The sequence below is a fragment of the Bufo gargarizans genome, chromosome 3, assembly GCF_014858855.1.
Source record: "Bufo gargarizans isolate SCDJY-AF-19 chromosome 3, ASM1485885v1, whole genome shotgun sequence".
Classification (NCBI taxonomy): domain Eukaryota; kingdom Metazoa; phylum Chordata; class Amphibia; order Anura; family Bufonidae; genus Bufo; species Bufo gargarizans.
This window is the reverse complement of record NC_058082.1, coordinates 278,041,075-278,060,023: the sequence shown is the minus strand read 5'-3', so window position 1 is coordinate 278,060,023 and position 18,949 is coordinate 278,041,075. Positions and strand designations below refer to the sequence as shown.

At 40.1% G+C, this 18,949-nt stretch overlaps 1 protein-coding gene across 1 annotated transcript in view; it reads right to left on the bottom strand.

Moving 5' to 3' along the window:
- Positions 1-9,668, bottom strand: part of DOC2B (double C2 domain beta) — an 895,105-nt gene extending 885,437 nt beyond the window's left edge. The window contains exon 1 of the mRNA XM_044285947.1: positions 9,160-9,668. Coding sequence (XP_044141882.1) covers positions 9,160-9,496 — 337 coding nt within the window. The 5' untranslated portion in view covers positions 9,497-9,668. The remainder of the gene's footprint in view (positions 1-9,159) is intronic.
- Between the last annotated feature and the right edge of the window lie 9,281 nt (positions 9,669-18,949).

Sequence of the window (18,949 nt, the reverse complement as noted above, 5' to 3'; positions counted from 1 at the left end):
GGCTGAGACAGTTTCCCTGGTATGCATGGGGGTGATGTGACAGACTGATGGGGTTGGTTTTCAGGCGCCATCTGTGCGCTTTCTGCAGAAGACTGGGTGGGAGATAATGTGAACGTGCTGGATCCACTGTCGGCCACCCAATTGACTAATGCCTGTACCTGCTCAGGCCTTACCATCCTTAGAACGGCATTGGGCCCCACCATATATCGCTGTAAATTCTGGCGGCTACTGGGACCTGAGGTAGTTGGTACACTAGGACGTGTGGATGTGGCAGAACGGCCACGTCCTCTCCCAGCACCAGAGGGTCCACTAACACCACCACGACCATGTCCACGTCCGCGTCCCTTACTAGATGTTTTTCTCATTGTTATGGTTCACCACAACAACAAATATATTATTTGGCCCAATGTATTGTATTCAAATTCAGCGGGATATAAATTTGAGGCCTAGTATTTAGGCGCTGGGTGACCGGTATGGATTTAGTGACAGAATTAGACTTGGAAATGCACAGAAGCGTGTGTGTGAAGTTATTCTGAATGACCCTATGTGCACCTTCAATATGATCTACCCTTTTAGGGATAGATTTCAAATAGCTCTGATATAGCAGAAACGACTAAATTATGAAATTGCTAAATTGGGAATTGTATTTCAACCCAGAACAAAAATGTGCTTTGACGGACACTAAATAACTTTCCCAGCCACAACAGGACAGCGGTAACGAGAGATTTAGCGGGATATAAATTTGAGGCCTAGTATTTAGGCGCTGGGTGACAGGTATGGGTTTAGTGACAGAATTAGATTTGGAAATGCACAGTAGCGGGTGTGTGAAGTTATTCTGAATGACCCTATGTGCACCTTGAATATTATATACCCTTTTAGGGATAGATTTCAAATAGCTCTGATATAGCAGAAACCACTAAATTATGAAATTGCTAAATTGGGAATTGTATTTCAACCCAGAACAAGAAATGTGCTTGAACGGACACTAAATAACTCGCCCAGCTACAGCACTAGGGACAGATTTAGCGGGATATAAATTTGAGGCCTAGTATTTAGGCGCTGGGTGACAGGTATGGGTTTAGTGCCAGAATTAGACTTGGAAATACACAGTAGCGGGTGTGTGTGAAGTTATTCTGAATGACCCAATGTGCACCTTGAATATTATATACCCTTTTAGGGATAGATTTCAAATAGCTCTGATATAGCAGAAACCACTAAATTATGAAATTGCTAAATTGGGAATTGTATTTCAACCCAGAACAAGAAATGTGCTTGAACGGACACTAAATAACTCGCCCAGCTACAGCACTAGGGACAGATTTAGCGGGATATAAATTTGAGGCCTAGTATTTAGGCGCTGGGTGACAGGTATGGGTTTAGTGCCAGAATTAGACTTGGAAATACACAGTAGCGGGTGTGTGTGAAGTTATTCTGAATGACCCAATGTGCACCTTGAATATTATATACCCTTTTAGGGATAGATTTCAAATAGCTCTGATATAGCAGAAACCACTAAATTATGAAATTGCTAAATTGGGAATTGTATTTCAACCCAGAACAAGAAATGTGCTTGAACGGACACTAAATAACTCGCCCAGCTACAGCACTAGGGACAGATTTAGCGGGATATAAATTTGAGGCCTAGTATTTAGGCGCTGGGTGACAGGTATGGGTTTAGTGCCAGAATTAGACTTGGAAATACACAGTAGCGGGTGTGTGTGAAGTTATTCTGAATGACCCAATGTGCACCTTGAATATTATATACCCTTTTAGGGATAGATTTCAAATAGCTCTGATATAGCAGAAACCACTAAATTATGAAATTGCTAAATTGGGAATTGTATTTCAACCCAGAACAAGAAATGTGCTTGAACGGACACTAAATAACTCGCCCAGCTACAGCACTAGGGACAGATTTAGCGGGATATAAATTTGAGGCCTAGTATTTAGGCGCTGGGTGACAGGTATGGGTTTAGTGCCAGAATTAGACTTGGAAATACACAGTAGCGGGTGTGTGTGAAGTTATTCTGAATGACCCAATGTGCACCTTGAATATTATATACCCTTTTAGGGATAGATTTCAAATAGCTCTGATATAGCAGAAACCACTAAATTATGAAATTGCTAAATTGGGAATTGTATTTCAACCCAGAACAAGAAATGTGCTTGAACGGACACTAAATAACTCGCCCAGCTACAGCACTAGGGACAGATTTAGCGGGATATAAATTTGAGGCCTAGTATTTAGGCGCTGGGTGACAGGTATGGGTTTAGTGCCAGAATTAGACTTGGAAATACACAGTAGCGGGTGTGTGTGAAGTTATTCTGAATGACCCAATGTGCACCTTGAATATTATATACCCTTTTAGGGATAGATTTCAAATAGCTCTGATATAGCAGAAACCACTAAATTATGAAATTGCTAAATTGGGAATTGTATTTCAACCCAGAACAAGAAATGTGCTTGAACGGACACTAAATAACTCGCCCAGCTACAGCACTAGGGACAGATTTAGCGGGATATAAATTTGAGGCCTAGTATTTAGGCGCTGGGTGACAGGTATGGGTTTAGTGCCAGAATTAGACTTGGAAATACACAGTAGCGGGTGTGTGTGAAGTTATTCTGAATGACCCAATGTGCACCTTGAATATTATATACCCTTTTAGGGATAGATTTCAAATAGCTCTGATATAGCAGAAACCACTAAATTATGAAATTGCTAAATTGGGAATTGTATTTCAACCCAGAACAAGAAATGTGCTTGAACGGACACTAAATAACTCGCCCAGCTACAGCACTAGGGACAGATTTAGCGGGATATAAATTTGAGGCCTAGTATTTAGGCGCTGGGTGACAGGTATGGGTTTAGTGCCAGAATTAGACTTGGAAATACACAGTAGCGGGTGTGTGTGAAGTTATTCTGAATGACCCAATGTGCACCTTGAATATTATATACCCTTTTAGGGATAGATTTCAAATAGCTCTGATATAGCAGAAACCACTAAATTATGAAATTGCTAAATTGGGAATTGTATTTCAACCCAGAACAAGAAATGTGCTTGAACGGACACTAAATAACTCGCCCAGCTACAGCACTAGGGACAGATTTAGCGGGATATAAATTTGAGGCCTAGTATTTAGGCGCTGGGTGACAGGTATGGGTTTAGTGCCAGAATTAGACTTGGAAATACACAGTAGCGGGTGTGTGTGAAGTTATTCTGAATGACCCAATGTGCACCTTGAATATTATATACCCTTTTAGGGATAGATTTCAAATAGCTCTGATATAGCAGAAACCACTAAATTATGAAATTGCTAAATTGGGAATTGTATTTCAACCCAGAACAAGAAATGTGCTTGAACGGACACTAAATAACTCGCCCAGCTACAGCACTAGGGACAGATTTAGCGGGATATAAATTTGAGGCCTAGTATTTAGGCGCTGGGTGACAGGTATGGGTTTAGTGCCAGAATTAGACTTGGAAATACACAGTAGCGGGTGTGTGTGAAGTTATTCTGAATGACCCAATGTGCACCTTGAATATTATATACCCTTTTAGGGATAGATTTCAAATAGCTCTGATATAGCAGAAACCACTAAATTATGAAATTGCTAAATTGGGAATTGTATTTCAACCCAGAACAAGAAATGTGCTTGAACGGACACTAAATAACTCGCCCAGCTACAGCACTAGGGACAGATTTAGCGGGATATAAATTTGAGGCCTAGTATTTAGGCGCTGGGTGACAGGTATGGGTTTAGTGCCAGAATTAGACTTGGAAATACACAGTAGCGGGTGTGTGTGAAGTTATTCTGAATGACCCAATGTGCACCTTGAATATTATATACCCTTTTAGGGATAGATTTCAAATAGCTCTGATATAGCAGAAACCACTAAATTATGAAATTGCTAAATTGGGAATTGTATTTCAACCCAGAACAAGAAATGTGCTTGAACGGACACTAAATAACTCGCCCAGCTACAGCACTAGGGACAGATTTAGCGGGATATAAATTTGAGGCCTAGTATTTAGGCGCTGGGTGACAGGTATGGGTTTAGTGCCAGAATTAGACTTGGAAATACACAGTAGCGGGTGTGTGTGAAGTTATTCTGAATGACCCAATGTGCACCTTGAATATTATATACCCTTTTAGGGATAGATTTCAAATAGCTCTGATATAGCAGAAACCACTAAATTATGAAATTGCTAAATTGGGAATTGTATTTCAACCCAGAACAAGAAATGTGCTTGAACGGACACTAAATAACTCGCCCAGCTACAGCACTAAGGACAGATTTAGCGGGATATAAATTTGAGGCCTAGTATTTAGGCGCTGGGTGACCGGTATGGATTTAGTGACAGAATTAGACTGGGATATGGCCAAAAAATAAACAGACTATTGCTGGTTAAATGCACTTGGTGTGACAGCTTCACCCTGATGTAGGCTTTAGCCAAAAAACAACCACACCATTGAGGGTTAAATGCACTTGGTGACAGGCGCAGCTTGCCCCTGATTTAGTATATGGCCAAAAAATGAACAGACTATTGCTGGTTAAATGCACTTGGTGTGACAGCTTCACCCTGATGTAGGCTTTAGCCAAAAAACAACCACACCATTGAGGGTTAAATGCACTTGGTGACAGGCGCAGCTTGCCCCTGATTTTGTATATGGCCAAAAAATGAACAGACTATTGCTGGTTAAATGCACTTGGTGTGACAGCTTCACCCTGATGTAGGCTTTAGCCAAAAAACAACCACACCATTGAGGGTTAAATGCACTTGGTCGCAGCTTGTGCTGGCGCACCACAAGACACAAAATGGCCGCCGATCACCCCAGAAAAATGTGACTGACAAACGGTCTGGGCAGCCTAAAAACAGTGAGCAATTGAGGATCAGCAGCTCAATGATCCACAGCTGCAGATCGATCAGTTAATCAAGTCCTTTGGAGGAGTTAATCTGCCTAATCTCGCCCTACTGTCGCAGCCGCAACCTCTCCCTACGCTAATCAGAGCAGAGTGACGGGCGGCGCTATGTGACTCCAGCTTAAATAGAGGCTGGGTCACATGGTGCTCTGGCCAATCACAGCCATGCCAATAGTAGGCATGGCTGTGATGGCCTCTTGGGGCAAGTAGTATGACGCTTGTTGATTGGCTGCTTTGCAGCCTTTCAAAAAGCGCCAAGAAAGCGTCACAAAAGCGCGAAGAAAGCGACGAACACCGAACCCGAACCCGGACTTTTACGAAAATGTCCGGGTTCGGGTCCGTGTCACGGACACCCCAAAATTCGGTACGAACCCGAACTATACAGTTCGAGTTCGCTCATCCCTACTGGTACCCCCAACGATCAGCTGTTTCTGAGAAGCCAGAACTACAAAGCTCCAGTCATAGTGTAGTGGACACATCTGGTAATTGCAAATCTGCTACCATTCACTTCAAAAGGAACAACACTGAGATCACCAGCTCCATCACATTCTCAATGGCTGCAGCTCCATCACATTCTCAATGGCTGGAGCTATGTAGTTCCAACACCGACACCAGAACTACAACTAAACAGCTGACTGGGTCTTGCAGCCCTGCTAATCTAGTATTGATGATCTATCCTTAATATCAAAATCCTGGAATGCAATTTTAAAGTAGGAGAGGCCTGCAAGTCTTTGGAATATCTTATGATATGTTTTCTGGGTTTCTGGACCAAATGGCACTTTGAGCCTAGGTTAACATGGCAAAATCAGCAGCAGAAAAATCAGTGAAGATCAGTAAAAGAATCATCAGCTGAAAGCAGGTCTTTTTGTGGTGGCAGAAGCACCACTAAATATACTCTAGATAGGCCTCCTTACGTATTTTATAACTTTTCTATTGACTTCTAGGGAAAACCAGAATAATATCTGCTTCATGGAAGTAATATGCCACTTCTCAAGCGTTTTTCAAATCAGCTCCATGGGCATGTTTTAACACTGAAGTCAATGGGGAGCCTTTGATGACCATCTGAATGTGGATTATGCGGTGTAAAACGCCTGTCTTCTATAAGTGAACATAGCCTCAAGCTGCTATGAGATAAATAGCAGACTGGTCTCTTCCTTGATGAAGGCTGTTAGCATTCATATTAAACTGAAATGGCGACTAATATATAACGTTTATTGTTTTTTCAGTGGTAAGCTGAACATGGTGAGCTGATGTTGTGATGATGTAGAATGAGGTGTTATCACCTAGAAGGTGCTGGATAGCTCATCTGTTCTAAGACTATGAGTTTCACTAATGCACTTCTAGCCAGTATACAGTACTATACTGTTAGCTAGTATACTGATACCTTATTGAAGTATCTGTTTGCTGAATAGTTTAATGAAGTTCAAGATTCTTAGAAAAGTTTTACACTGGTTTCACACTGTTGTTACAGAGATGTGGCAGGCTAATTACCCGCCACCCCAGTGGTATTTGTCTGGCTGATTCTCAGCATATATGACGTTGGGTCTGGATCTCTGCCCGTCGCCATTATAGTTGATGGGGCCGGTGGGCATTCAGGCAGCATCTAGCAGTGCCGGAACCAGAGAGCTCCAGCAGGCAATTCCCTGCTGGAACACCCTGATGGATCTCTGTAGCACTAGTGTGAAACTAGCCTTAGTAATGCTTTTTTATCTGTTATGTACTACTCTAATCACATAATGCCCTTATAATAACTTTAAGGAGATAATTTACCGCTCATTATTCAATATTTAGTAAGGTCTAGGTTGAAAACTGATTGGTGTTTGGACGCCACTGTTGCTGCCAAAGGTGCTTAGCCATGTATTTAATTTAAGTGCTCATGCACAAGACTATGTTAGATAGAATTCTATAGGTATCCTGTTCTTGCGTGTCTCCAATTTTACCAAATAGAGGTTTCTTTTAACTGATTCTGTAAGAATCCACAAGAACAGGCTGTATTGTAAGTATTGCTTTTAGGGGAGAATACATGAACATGAAGTGAACATCTAAGGCCAAACTACTGTCACTGTCTCTTAAGTGCATATGGCTTTTGGTGTTTTATCTGGAACTGTTGCATCAGTCAATCAATAGTTTTAGTGTATTGAATTCTTGCAGTCAAATGCAGGCAGAACTGGGTGAGGACCATTTAACAAGTACATTAGATGTATGACAGATGTACTTACAGTTAAATGTAGGCAGCGTTGACAACATGATTCTACAAGTTATTATGCTAAACCAGGATTAACCTAGTCGAGAAGTGGCAAATCATTAGACCCATCTGACAACTGACTGTTTACCTGGCATGTGTGAGAATACAAAAAGTAATTTTTTTAAGACCCAAGAAAAAGTGTAGAGATGTTGTTCCTCACAAAAGATAATGGTGAATGAAATTGAAAAAGAAAATGTATGTCCTTTCATCTCCAAGCTGTGGATGTGCCTCAGCTGTTAGGAGCCTGCAGGTAATAACAGATCCATGAGTTGCAAATACATACAATCGTGCCGTCTACATAAAGCATCTCTTGTAATCATGGGTGATATAATCTAGAAAAAAATGCAGTTAGACATTTCCTAAAGCATGCTGGTGGATGTTATTTACTGACACAGGATGCATCCAGTTATACAGGCAAGTAATCCACTTTTAGGATTACATAGTTACATCCGAGCAATTGAACTAATGTAACATATGCACATCCTAATATCCTTCCAAAAATAAACGGAAATGCATCCAAGTTCTAGATGTCATAGCAAACAACATGAGGATATTTGAAGTTGTGCCTTTCGATCTCTTTGCTCTATGGCACCTACAAAGATGTATTCAGTCTTCAGCATGTATGGTTGACAGAGGTCAGAGTGGAAAGCCTCCAGAGATTAATTAAATCATAGGCCTGGAGATCCTCTTCATATGACTGGATCACTCAGTGAAACAAATATTCTAGCCTAACTGGCATATGGGAGGCCTATACTGTTAGTTCCTCAGGTTCTTCAGGAATCTGTTTAAAATTGAAAGAGCCCTTCTGAATATAGATAGAAAATAAGATGTTTAAGGTCCCCAGAAATGCACATATATGATCAAGGTGTACCTGTGCACACTTGAAAAGGAATTGCAAGGCCTCATTCCTATTAATGGTCAAGTCAATATCCCCGTAGAAAGCCTAGGGCACCAATAAATCTCAACCTGTAATCAAAATCTTTATTAGCTTATAATTTTATTAGTAATGGATAATTTTTATGTTCCTTTGTGACTTCATTTTTGTTTTGTGTTTGGCATTGATGCAAAAGTATACCCATAGTATATGGCCTTCATCATAGCAGTTGTCATGTAGCTGTCTATACATAAATTGCATTTACATTGCAGTTCTGAACGGAACACTTGAAAGATACTATGCAAGGAGCATCTGGCAAATGAGCTTCTGCCTGTGATTCTTCTATCCTTCAGCCGCAACCCATCGCTGACTCTGAATACCATCATGAATAATAATATCTATCTGTAAATCTACTGGAATTATATTCAACAGTTGCTGATATAGAAATCTTCTTCTACGCCTTTAACAATAGACAGCGGATTCTGCTCTGTATCAAGGCAGAGCTGTTTTACAACAACCAGGCAGGCATCTTTAGCTGATCAGCAGGGTTAAAGCAGCCGTAATCTCACATTGAGTGAAAATCTCCACTCAGCCAGGCAAAATAAAAAGCATCCTTCTCATTAACTCGGCATTGTGCACTGTGCACAGTACTAGACAGCAACTGGTGGCTTCTCAAACAAGCTATTCTCATCTCAGGCTGACTCCAATATTCTGTATACGAGTGTGAAAGACATACAGTATGCCAAAATGAACTTTTTCCTTTAACCACGTTTCCATAAAGAACATGAAACATCAAAGTCAACGCCTTAATCCAAATGGGTAGTATCTGCATTACAACTGATTATGTTCAACTTTTTTCACCGCAGTGTTATTATTGTATAAGTGTTTTTTTGCCAGATCACAGATCACTAAGATTTCCATGCACAAATGGCAATAAAGTACTCGTACCACAACTACTTCCTTAGTAAGCGAACCAGCTTTAGAAGTTATACGGTCACCCTGATTTTATGTATTTATAGCAAGTTATCACTCTAGAGCTCAGCAGGGCAAGATCCCTCATGAACATGGTCACAGCTGTCAACCAACATAGTAAGGTAGTATTCATGCAACTTACTGCAGTCATCTGAATCATATCCATCCAGGTCGACTTCCTCATCTTGTTTAGAAGGCAGTGTGTTAGTAGTTGTGGTTGTAGAAGCTGCTCCATATGCCCCGAATAATTTGTCCACATCTTCCTCTTCCTCTTTAGAACTTTCCGACGGACTAACAGATGGTTGGCTCACGTTAGATTTTAGGGAGTTACTACGGGTAACGGTGGTGGGAATACCACGTGGAAAACGAGGAAAATAGTCCGAAATTTGTTTGATCGGCTTGATGGGACCTGGACACACATCAATGGCCATATGCTCCTGGATGCTTATGGTCATTTTCTCTCCTTTTCGGAATGTCATGCATGCGATTCTGTTCCAAAACCCAAACCAGAGAATGGATTGCAGAAAGAGAGTGGTTTATTGAAGTTCAACTACATAAAGAAGCCAATATTTCCCTTGGAAAAGATGGTCAGAGATGCTGCTGCAGGCTATGTTGTTCTCTCTGGCTTGGACTTTCAGACACCTTTTACATAGTGCCTGTAGCTTCCTGCAGCCACAAAGGATCCTTATCCTCCTAGTGACTGCTAAGCCTAAGCGTGAGGGAGAGAAGAACTGACAGGCAGGAGGGGGTGTGCATTGGGTGATGTCACTTGTTAGCAACCAAGCAAAATACAGGAAGCAAAGGAATGAGGGATGGGTCAGGTGCACTCAGCAGCTTCATACCTTCCAGCCTGCCAGCATCATAATTAGGCTCAGTGACTGTCAAAATTAGGGACTTCAGAACAAAGGACATTTCTTGATTCTTAAACGGCTCAAATGCAGAAAGGAGCAAATGCAGAAGCTGCCTCGTTTCGCACTAGTCTGTCCTAGCTTTATTTCTCAGCAGCTTTTGAAACCCTTAAGCTACCAGAGAAACAGTTCTGCTACAGCACAGAGGGTTAATACTACACCACCTATAACTTTCGGCATGTTTATCATTCTCCATTTCCATTGAAAAGAAATTAACAAAATACAGTTCATGAGAACAAAATGTTACCATCAAAATTGTACTTTTTTAAAATAGCACAACAGACTGCTACAATTACACATTTGGTGCAAATAGTTATTTAAAGCAGTGTTAATTACATGCAACCTCAAGTCAGTGTGGATCTGTTCCAAGGTGATACAGTGTGATAGATTGTATACTATATCTCGCATGGTGCCTAACCTGCTTGTCACATTTTATTCAAGTAGTCTGATTACGTCAAGGATTCTGCTTTGTAATTAACTATTAAGACTTGGCTTAAAGACTGGCTGAGGCTACTTTCACACTTGCGTTGTTGTTTTCCGGTATTAAGATCCGGCAGAGGATCTTAATACCGGAAGAAAAAAAACATTTCTGTTTTTGGTCCTTATGCATTCTGAATAGAAAGAAATCCATTCAGGATGCATCAGGATGTCTTCTGTTCCGCCAGCATTCCGTTTTGTGGCCAACACAAAACGGCTGCAAGCTACGGTTTTGTGTTTGGTCATAAAAAGAGAAAAAAAAAAAAAGATCCAAATGAGGACAGATCTGTTTTTTTAGGAGCCTAAAAAAACTGATCCATTACCCATTGACTTTCAATGTATTTAGTGACGGATCCGTTTTTTTAAAGTTTTTATTTCACACAACCGCATCCTAACGAAATGGATGCATCCTGATGTGTAAAATCAAAACAGATCCGTTTAATTACGGTATAGCGATCCTCTGCCAGATCTCAATACCGGAATTAACGCAAGTGTGAAAGTAGCCTGAACAAATACCCAACTATTAAAAAATAAACATGCATCGCTCAACCACATGCTATGTATTGATCAACTGCTTCTCAACATCATTTATAAATGTAAATGAGGCGCCTAGCATACATTGGAATCAATATCCATCAAGCCCATCACCACATCAATGTGGCCTCTTTCAAGGGGGTCGCTACTCGCTACTACAAAGTTAGTGCAACACTATGTGTTCACCACTGCCGCCGCAACACAGCACCCATGGGTGACGAGACCCAGCTGTCCAACAGCACAGGCACAGCACTACAGCAACAACAGCAGCCATGCAGCACTGCACCATGTGAATAGATCTCAAATCTCAAAAGCCCACCTTTCCATGTGGTCTCTTAAACTGAACTGAGAACAAGTAGGTATTAACCCTTGGTTAGCCTCCCGCTAACTAACCCTTGTGTAGCCTCATGCTAATTAAAAATACCTGGGTTGAATGGGAGTAGTACTGATTAGTGATGAGCGGCAGGGGCAATATTCGAATTTGTGATATTTCATGAATATTTGTAAGAATATTCGCCATATATTCACAAATTCGAGAGTTCGTTATCTCCAGTCATTATTTTCTTGATTTTGGAAATCGGCAATTGACAAATTTGAGATATAAATTTGCATTACGAAAATTCACAATCAACACTACTCCTAAAGTCAAAGATATTGCAGCCTTCTCATTGGCCCACAAGCTAGAAGCAGGGAGGAATTATGTGTACTGAATCTCGAATATTCAAAATTACGAATATACAGTTGCAAGAAAAAGTATGTGAACCATTTGAAAAGATATGGATTTCTGCACAAATTGATCATAAAATGTGATCTGATCTTCATCTAAGTCACAACAATAGACAATCACAGTCTGCTTAAACTAATAACACACAAAGAATTAAATGTTACCATGTTTTTATTGAACACACCATGTAAACATTCACAGTGCAGGTGGAAAAAGTATGTGAACCCCTAGACTAATGACATCTCCAAGAGCTAATTGAAGTGAGGTGTCACCAATCAATGAGATGAGATTGGCGTTGTTGGTTACAGCTGCCCTGCCCTATAAAAAACACACACCAGTTCTGGGTTTGCTTTTCACAAAAAGCATTGCCTGATGTGAATGATGCCTCGCACAAAAGAGCTCTCAGAAGAACTACAATTAAGAATTGTTGAATTGCATAAAGCTGGAAACGGTTATAAAAGTACCTCCAAAAGCCTTACTGTTCATCAGCCCACGGGAAGACAAATTGTCTATAAATGGAGAAAGTTCAGCACTGCTGTTACTCTCCCTAGGAGGGGCCGTCCTATAAAGATGACTGCAAGAGAACAGCGCAGACTGCTCAATGAGGTGAAGAAGAGTCCTAGAGTGTCAGCTAAAGACTTACAAAAGTCTCTGGCATATGCTAACATCCCTGTTAGCTAATCTTCGATACGTAAAACACTAAACAAGAATGGATTTCATGGGAGGATACCACAGAGGAAGCCACTGCTGTCCAAAAAAAAACATTGCTGCACGTTTACAGTTTGCAGAAAGAGCACCTGGATGTTCCACAGCAGTACTGGCAAAATATTCTGTGGACAGATTAAATTACAGTTGAGTTGTTTGGAAGAAACACACAACACTATGTGTGGAGAAAAAGAGGCACAGCACACCAACATCAAAACTTCATCCCAACTGTGAAGTATGGTGGTGGGGGCATCATGGTTTGGGGCTGCTTTGCTGCGTCAGGGCCTGGACGGATTGCTATCATCGAAGGAAAATGAATTCCCAAGTTTATCAAGACATTTTGCAGGAGAACTTAATGCCACCTGTCCACCAGCTGAAGCTCAACAGAAGATGGGTGTTGCAACAGGACAATGACCCAAAGCATAGAAGTAAATCAACAACAGAATGGCTTAAACAGAAGAAAATACGCCTTCTAGAGTTGCCCAGTCAGAGTCCTGACCTCAACCCGATTGGGATGCTGTGGCATAACCTCAAGAAAGCGATTCACACCAGACATCCCAAGAATATTGCTGAACTGAAACAGTTCTGTAAAGAGGAATGGTCAAGAATTACTCCTGACCGTTGTGCACGTCTGATCTGCAACTACAGGAAACGTTTGAAGTTATTGCTGCCAAAGGAGGTTCAACCAGTTATTAAATCCAAGGGTTCACATACTTTTTCCACCTGCACTGTGAATGTTTACAGTGTGTTTAATAAAAAACATGGTAACATTTAATTCTTTGTGTGTTATTAGTTTAAGCAGACTGTGATTGTCTATTGTTGTGACTTAGATGAAGATCAGATCACATTTTATAACCAATTTGTGCAGAAATCCATATCATTCCAAAGGGTTCACATACTTTTTCTTGCAACTGTATATGATTATATTCTAAATATTAACAAATTGTCAAGTTGCCGATAATCGCGATAAAAATTTGCAATTGGAATATTTGTGATCAACACTAGTACTGATACTATGAAGGCAAGGCACTAAAGTAAAATGCAAGAAATTATTGCATTGATCTATCGCCTCTCAGCATCATATATCAATTGTAGATGAGGCACTTTGCACACTTTTTGATAAAAATGCATAAACCCACTCATCACATGAAGGTGGCTTCTGCTCCGTGTAGTTTTTTTTGGCTGTAGCAATGATATGCCCATATACATACAAGACGGCAGCATAGAATCCAAGGCCTCAACAAAATCATGATATGTACCACTGAGACCAGTGATGGGCTGCAGCAGTCACAGGGGGAATATAAACACATCACTGTATCCAAGTAAACAAAGACCTGCAGGGAGTACAGTATCAGTGGTGCTGGAAACTCAGCTTCCTCAGTTTACAGTTCTGGCCATGTCATTTGGTGCTCTGAAGCCTACATTTGCATAAAGAATAGAATACTCATTTATTGGGAATGCCACAACCGATTTTCACAAGACAGGAATCTCTTTAGTCAACAGGAACAACCTTACCAGACCACATGCCTTGTTTAATAGGGTTGAGCATGTAGACAGGTGCTCTTCAAAGCAAAGCATACATTTTACAGATATAGTAACTTATTTTGCAGCCTGGGTACCATTGGCACATTAACACCTTAAGGACCTTGCCATCTTTCACCTTAAGGACCAGGCCGTTTTTTGGAAACTTGACATGTTTCACTTTATGTGACGATAACTTTGGAATGCTTTTACTTATCCAAGCCATTCTGAGATTTTTTTTTTCTTGCAACACATTGTACTTCATGATAGTGAAAAATTTTAGTCAAGATCATTCACCTTTATTTATAAAAAAGAATCCAAAATTTACAGAAAATTTTGAAAAATAAGCAATTTTCAAAATTTTTATTTCTCTGCTTTTAAGGCAGATAGTGATACATCATAAGAGAGTTATTTCCTTACATTCCCCATATGTCCATTTTAATGTTTGCATTATTTTGTAAATGTAATTTAATTTTTTAGGCTCTTATAAGGCTTACCTTTTTAAGGACCACTTCAATTCTAAAGTCACTTTGTGGGGATTACATAGTGGAAAACAGCCATAAATTACCCCATTGTAGAAAGTAGACCCCTCAAGCTATTAAAAACTGATTTTGCAAACTTTTTTTAACCCTTCAAGTGTTCCACAAGAATTAAAAGAAAAGGAGATGGCATTTTTAAATTTAACTTTTTTGGCAGATTCTCCATTTTAATTCATTTTTTCCTGTAATACTTTAATGGTCAACAGCCAAATAAAACTCAATATTTATTACCCTGATTCTGCCGTTTACAGAAACACTGCACATGTGGTCGTAAACTGATGTATGGGAACACGGCAGAGTGCACAATTTTTGAAGGAAAAACAATCATTGCTTTTATGTCTCCATATTCAGAAAGCCAAATCTTTTTTAGTTTTTAAGCGATTGTCTTAGTTAGGGTCTCTTTTTTTGCGGCATGAGATTATGGTTTGATTGTTACTATTTTTGGGTACATACTACTTTTTGATTGTTTGGTATTACACTTTTTGTGATTTATGGTGACAAAATAATACATTTCTTGGCACGGTTTTTATTTTTTATTTTTTACTGTGTTCACCAGATGGGTTAGCTCATGTGATATTTTTATAGAGCAGGTTGTTAAGGATGCGGCAATACCTAATATGTTTGTTTTTTAAAATATATTTTGGTTTTAAACAATAAAAGCATTTTTGAAACAAAAACATTATGTTTTTATGTCTCTATTTTCTGAAAGCCATATCTTTTTTATTTTTTGTCCGATTGTCTTATGTAGGGTCTCATTTTTTGTGGCATGAGATGGCGGTTTGATTGGTATTATTTTGGGTACATATTGCTTTTTTATTCCTTGGCATTACACTTTTTGAGACGTAAGGTGATAAAAAATTGCTTTTTGGCACAGTTTACATTTTTTTATTGTTACGGTGTTCACCAGACATGTTACCTGGTGTGATATTTTTATAGAACAGGTCATTACGAATGTGTCAATACTTAATATGTTTGTTTTTTAAATATATTTTGGTTTTAAACAATAAAATAATTTTGGAAACAAAAAAATAATGTTTTTATGTCTCCATTTTCTGAAAGCCATATCTTTTTTATTTTTTGTCCGATTGTCTTATGTAGGGTCTCATATTTTTTTTGCAGGATGAGATGACGGTTGGACTGGTATTTTATTGGGTACATATAACTTTTTGATCGCTCTTGGTATGACACATTTTGTGGTAAAAGGTGACCAAAAAATTGCTTTAGCATAGTTTTTATTTTTATTTTTTTACAGTGTTGACCGGACGGAGTGGATCATGGAATATTTGTTTATTTTTCATTAGTTTTTCTATTTTTTTACAATTTTATATGTTTTTTTTATGGGGAAGGGGCTTTTTTTATTGAAACTTTAATTTTTTTATTGTTAAAAACACTTTTATCTCACTTTTATTATGTTTTTATTTTTGTCCCACAATGGCACTTCAACATTTCAGGGTCTGATCCCTGTTTCAATGCTGCAAAATACTGTATTGTGCTGTATTGATCTGTCAGTGCCTTACACTGTAAGATGCTGACAGTTGCCTAGGAGACCTAGCCCTGGGGCTGGATCTCTTGGGCTTCCGTAACTGGCAGTCCCAATGCCTGTGCAAGGCATCAGGGCTGCCATAGCAACCATCGGGTCCCCGTCACCCCAGCACGGGGACCCAATGGGGATGTACAAGCTGCCACAAACCTCCTGTATGCCACAGTCAGCGTGATCGTGGCATACAGGGGGTTAATCTGCTGTCAGCACCAGCCGGGCCCCTGCTGCATCTTGCAGCAGAGCGTGTGGGGCAGCCTGTTAACCCTAGGATAAGAATGCTCGTCCAAAGGCGTTAAGTACCGGCCAGTTAGAACGAGCATTCTCATCCAAGGTCCTGAACGTGTTAACCGTGCAGGTTGACAGTAAACAATCACAGGAAAGCTTTTATTTTTTGAGCACCATAAGAATTGAGAGCTATGCTGTGATTGGATGCTATGGGTAACAAAAACAGTGTTTCTTCTACACAATTTAACAAAGGTACCCCAATGTTCTGAGATCTGCCTGGTAAATAGAGGCTTGTGTGTCGCTTGTGCGCCCATAGCTTCCAAAAAGAGTGCAGTGGGTTGTCTGTTAATGCATAACACTGACTCCCCATGTACATCTTTTGGTCTGCAGCTTATTTACTGCCCCCCAACATGGGCATAGTAACTTGCTTTGCTGCAGCCAATCACTGACTTCAGCAGTGACTTGTCTATTGTAGACACGTGACCACTAAAGTCAGTCATTGGTTCAGTGGAGCAAGTGACTATGTCCATACTGGGCAAGAAGTAAACAGGCTGCAGATGGAAGATGGACTAGCACTGAGCAGGTATCCTTTCAATAGTAAATACAGGCTGCAGGCATCAGTTAAAAGTTAAGTATTCCCAGACAGCCCCTTTAATTTCTTCTTGATCTTCGCCGTACTATTACAGCACAGCGGGAATTAACTTCCTGACCCATGCCATACTACTAGGAGCTGTGCTTACCCAATCCGAGGCAAGGGCCGAGCTGTTACTAGCAGCTGAGTCCCTGCTGTAACCAGTGAAAGAATTAAAAATCTGATTAAGCGATAGATGCATAGATGCCTCGGTCAATGCTGACGGCCACATTTAAGGAATTTATAGAGGGAGCGCTCTCTCACCCCATCGGCCATCCACGTTGTGGTGCTGTGGCAGCCAAAGGCCTTACAAAATTGAAGTTCCATATTGGGGTCAAATGTTTTAAAAAGTTTAAAAAAAATGTTTTATAAAAATAAAAAAATGAAAAAGCTTTTTCTCTCATCAAGCCATTTACAGTAAAAAAAAAAAGAAAAAAAATAGACATATTAGGCATCGCGACTGGCTCTATAAAAATATCACATTACCTACCCCATTCTGTAAAAATAGTGACAGAACAACCATTTTTTGGTCACTTTGCCTTACAAAAAGTATTATATGGATCGATCAACTATACTATGTACCCCAAAATGGTACTAATGAAAGCCTCAGCTCATCCTTCAAAAAACAAGCTCTCACACAAGACTATCACCAGACAAATAAAAAATATGGCTTTCAGAAAATAGCGACAGAAAAACATGATTTTTTTTCTTTTCAAAAATGCTTTTATTGTGCAAAACTCAACAAATAGACATATTTTGGCATTGTCATACAAATTTCACATGATAAGACAGTAATTATAGGGGCTCAAATTGGCAAAAGCACAGAAATGGTGCTCTTGCCAATTTGATTCACCCCATCAAAGTAATGAACATAACATATATTATAGATAGCAGACAGGCACTCTACACCTGAAACCATTCAGAGAAAATATAGCCTTAAATATATACCAATATTGTACATCCACATTAATGATAGATAAAAAATAATAAAATAATAATTATCAATGGGCCATACGTAAAAATAGGATAAAAAACTGAATAATAGAAGATGTTGCATATAACACAGTGGTGGTAATATTATGCCAAAAACTTTATGTATGGTAAATCTAATGGTGCTATTAGCTAGGATTGATAGTAACCATCCATACAGCTGTAGAAAATCACCACAGTAAAGTACCTCAATTATATGTGATAGTATTAAATTGTAGACAATACTTTTAAAAATAACACATTTTACAAGTAATAACACAATTATAACAGGACTACTGTTTTCCTTATAGAGGTAATATCTCCTTTGAAAAGAGTTCACGCTTAATGATACTTGTGAGACTGTTAGTTGTTTCATCAAATTAGATACATTTAGATGTTCATATTGTATGCATTATACTTTGCAACATTCAGCCTTGTTGATAACGATGCTTCACTCAACCTTATTAATAACAGTGCTGTCTCTCAATGATCAATATTGAATACTTGCCATGAGTCACTAATATCTGCCGACCGTGGCGTCCCACATGGCGATCGGTACACTGACCTTCATTTCCTCCTTCCTATAGCTGATTCAGCTAGTATTAACTCTGCTCACAGCTATGTTCTCCGTAGACCCCGAAGTCAGTACCTGGCGTCTCACGTGGCTTGGTCTGCTGATACTCGGCGTCCCACATGTTCCAATTGTTACGCTGAGCGCTCCGGGTCCCCTGCTGGCCTCGGAGCGCTCACAGCGTATGCCCCCAGGCAGCACTCCAGTGTCTCGGCATGTGCGTCCTCGCTCTCTAGGGCGCGCGCGCGCCGGGACTCTTAGATTCAAAGGGCCAGTGCACCAGTGATTGGTGCCTGGTCCAAAGGGGTTATTAAGGGTTAAGGTTTGTGAGAGGCAGTGCTGACTTAATTAGGCTGCACCTGTGCACTGCCCATTTATACCGTCTCCTCCCACAGCTTCCTGCCGGATCTTTGTGCCTTGTGCCTGAGAGAAAGCGTTCCACTGTGTTAGTTTGCCTTGCCTGTTGCCGAACCCGTTGCTACCGTCTACTCGCCTTAGAACCTTGCCGCCTGCCCTGACCTCTGCTACGTCCGACTACGCTCTTGCCTTCTCCCTGTGTACCACGCCTTATCAGCTGCCAGAGAGGTC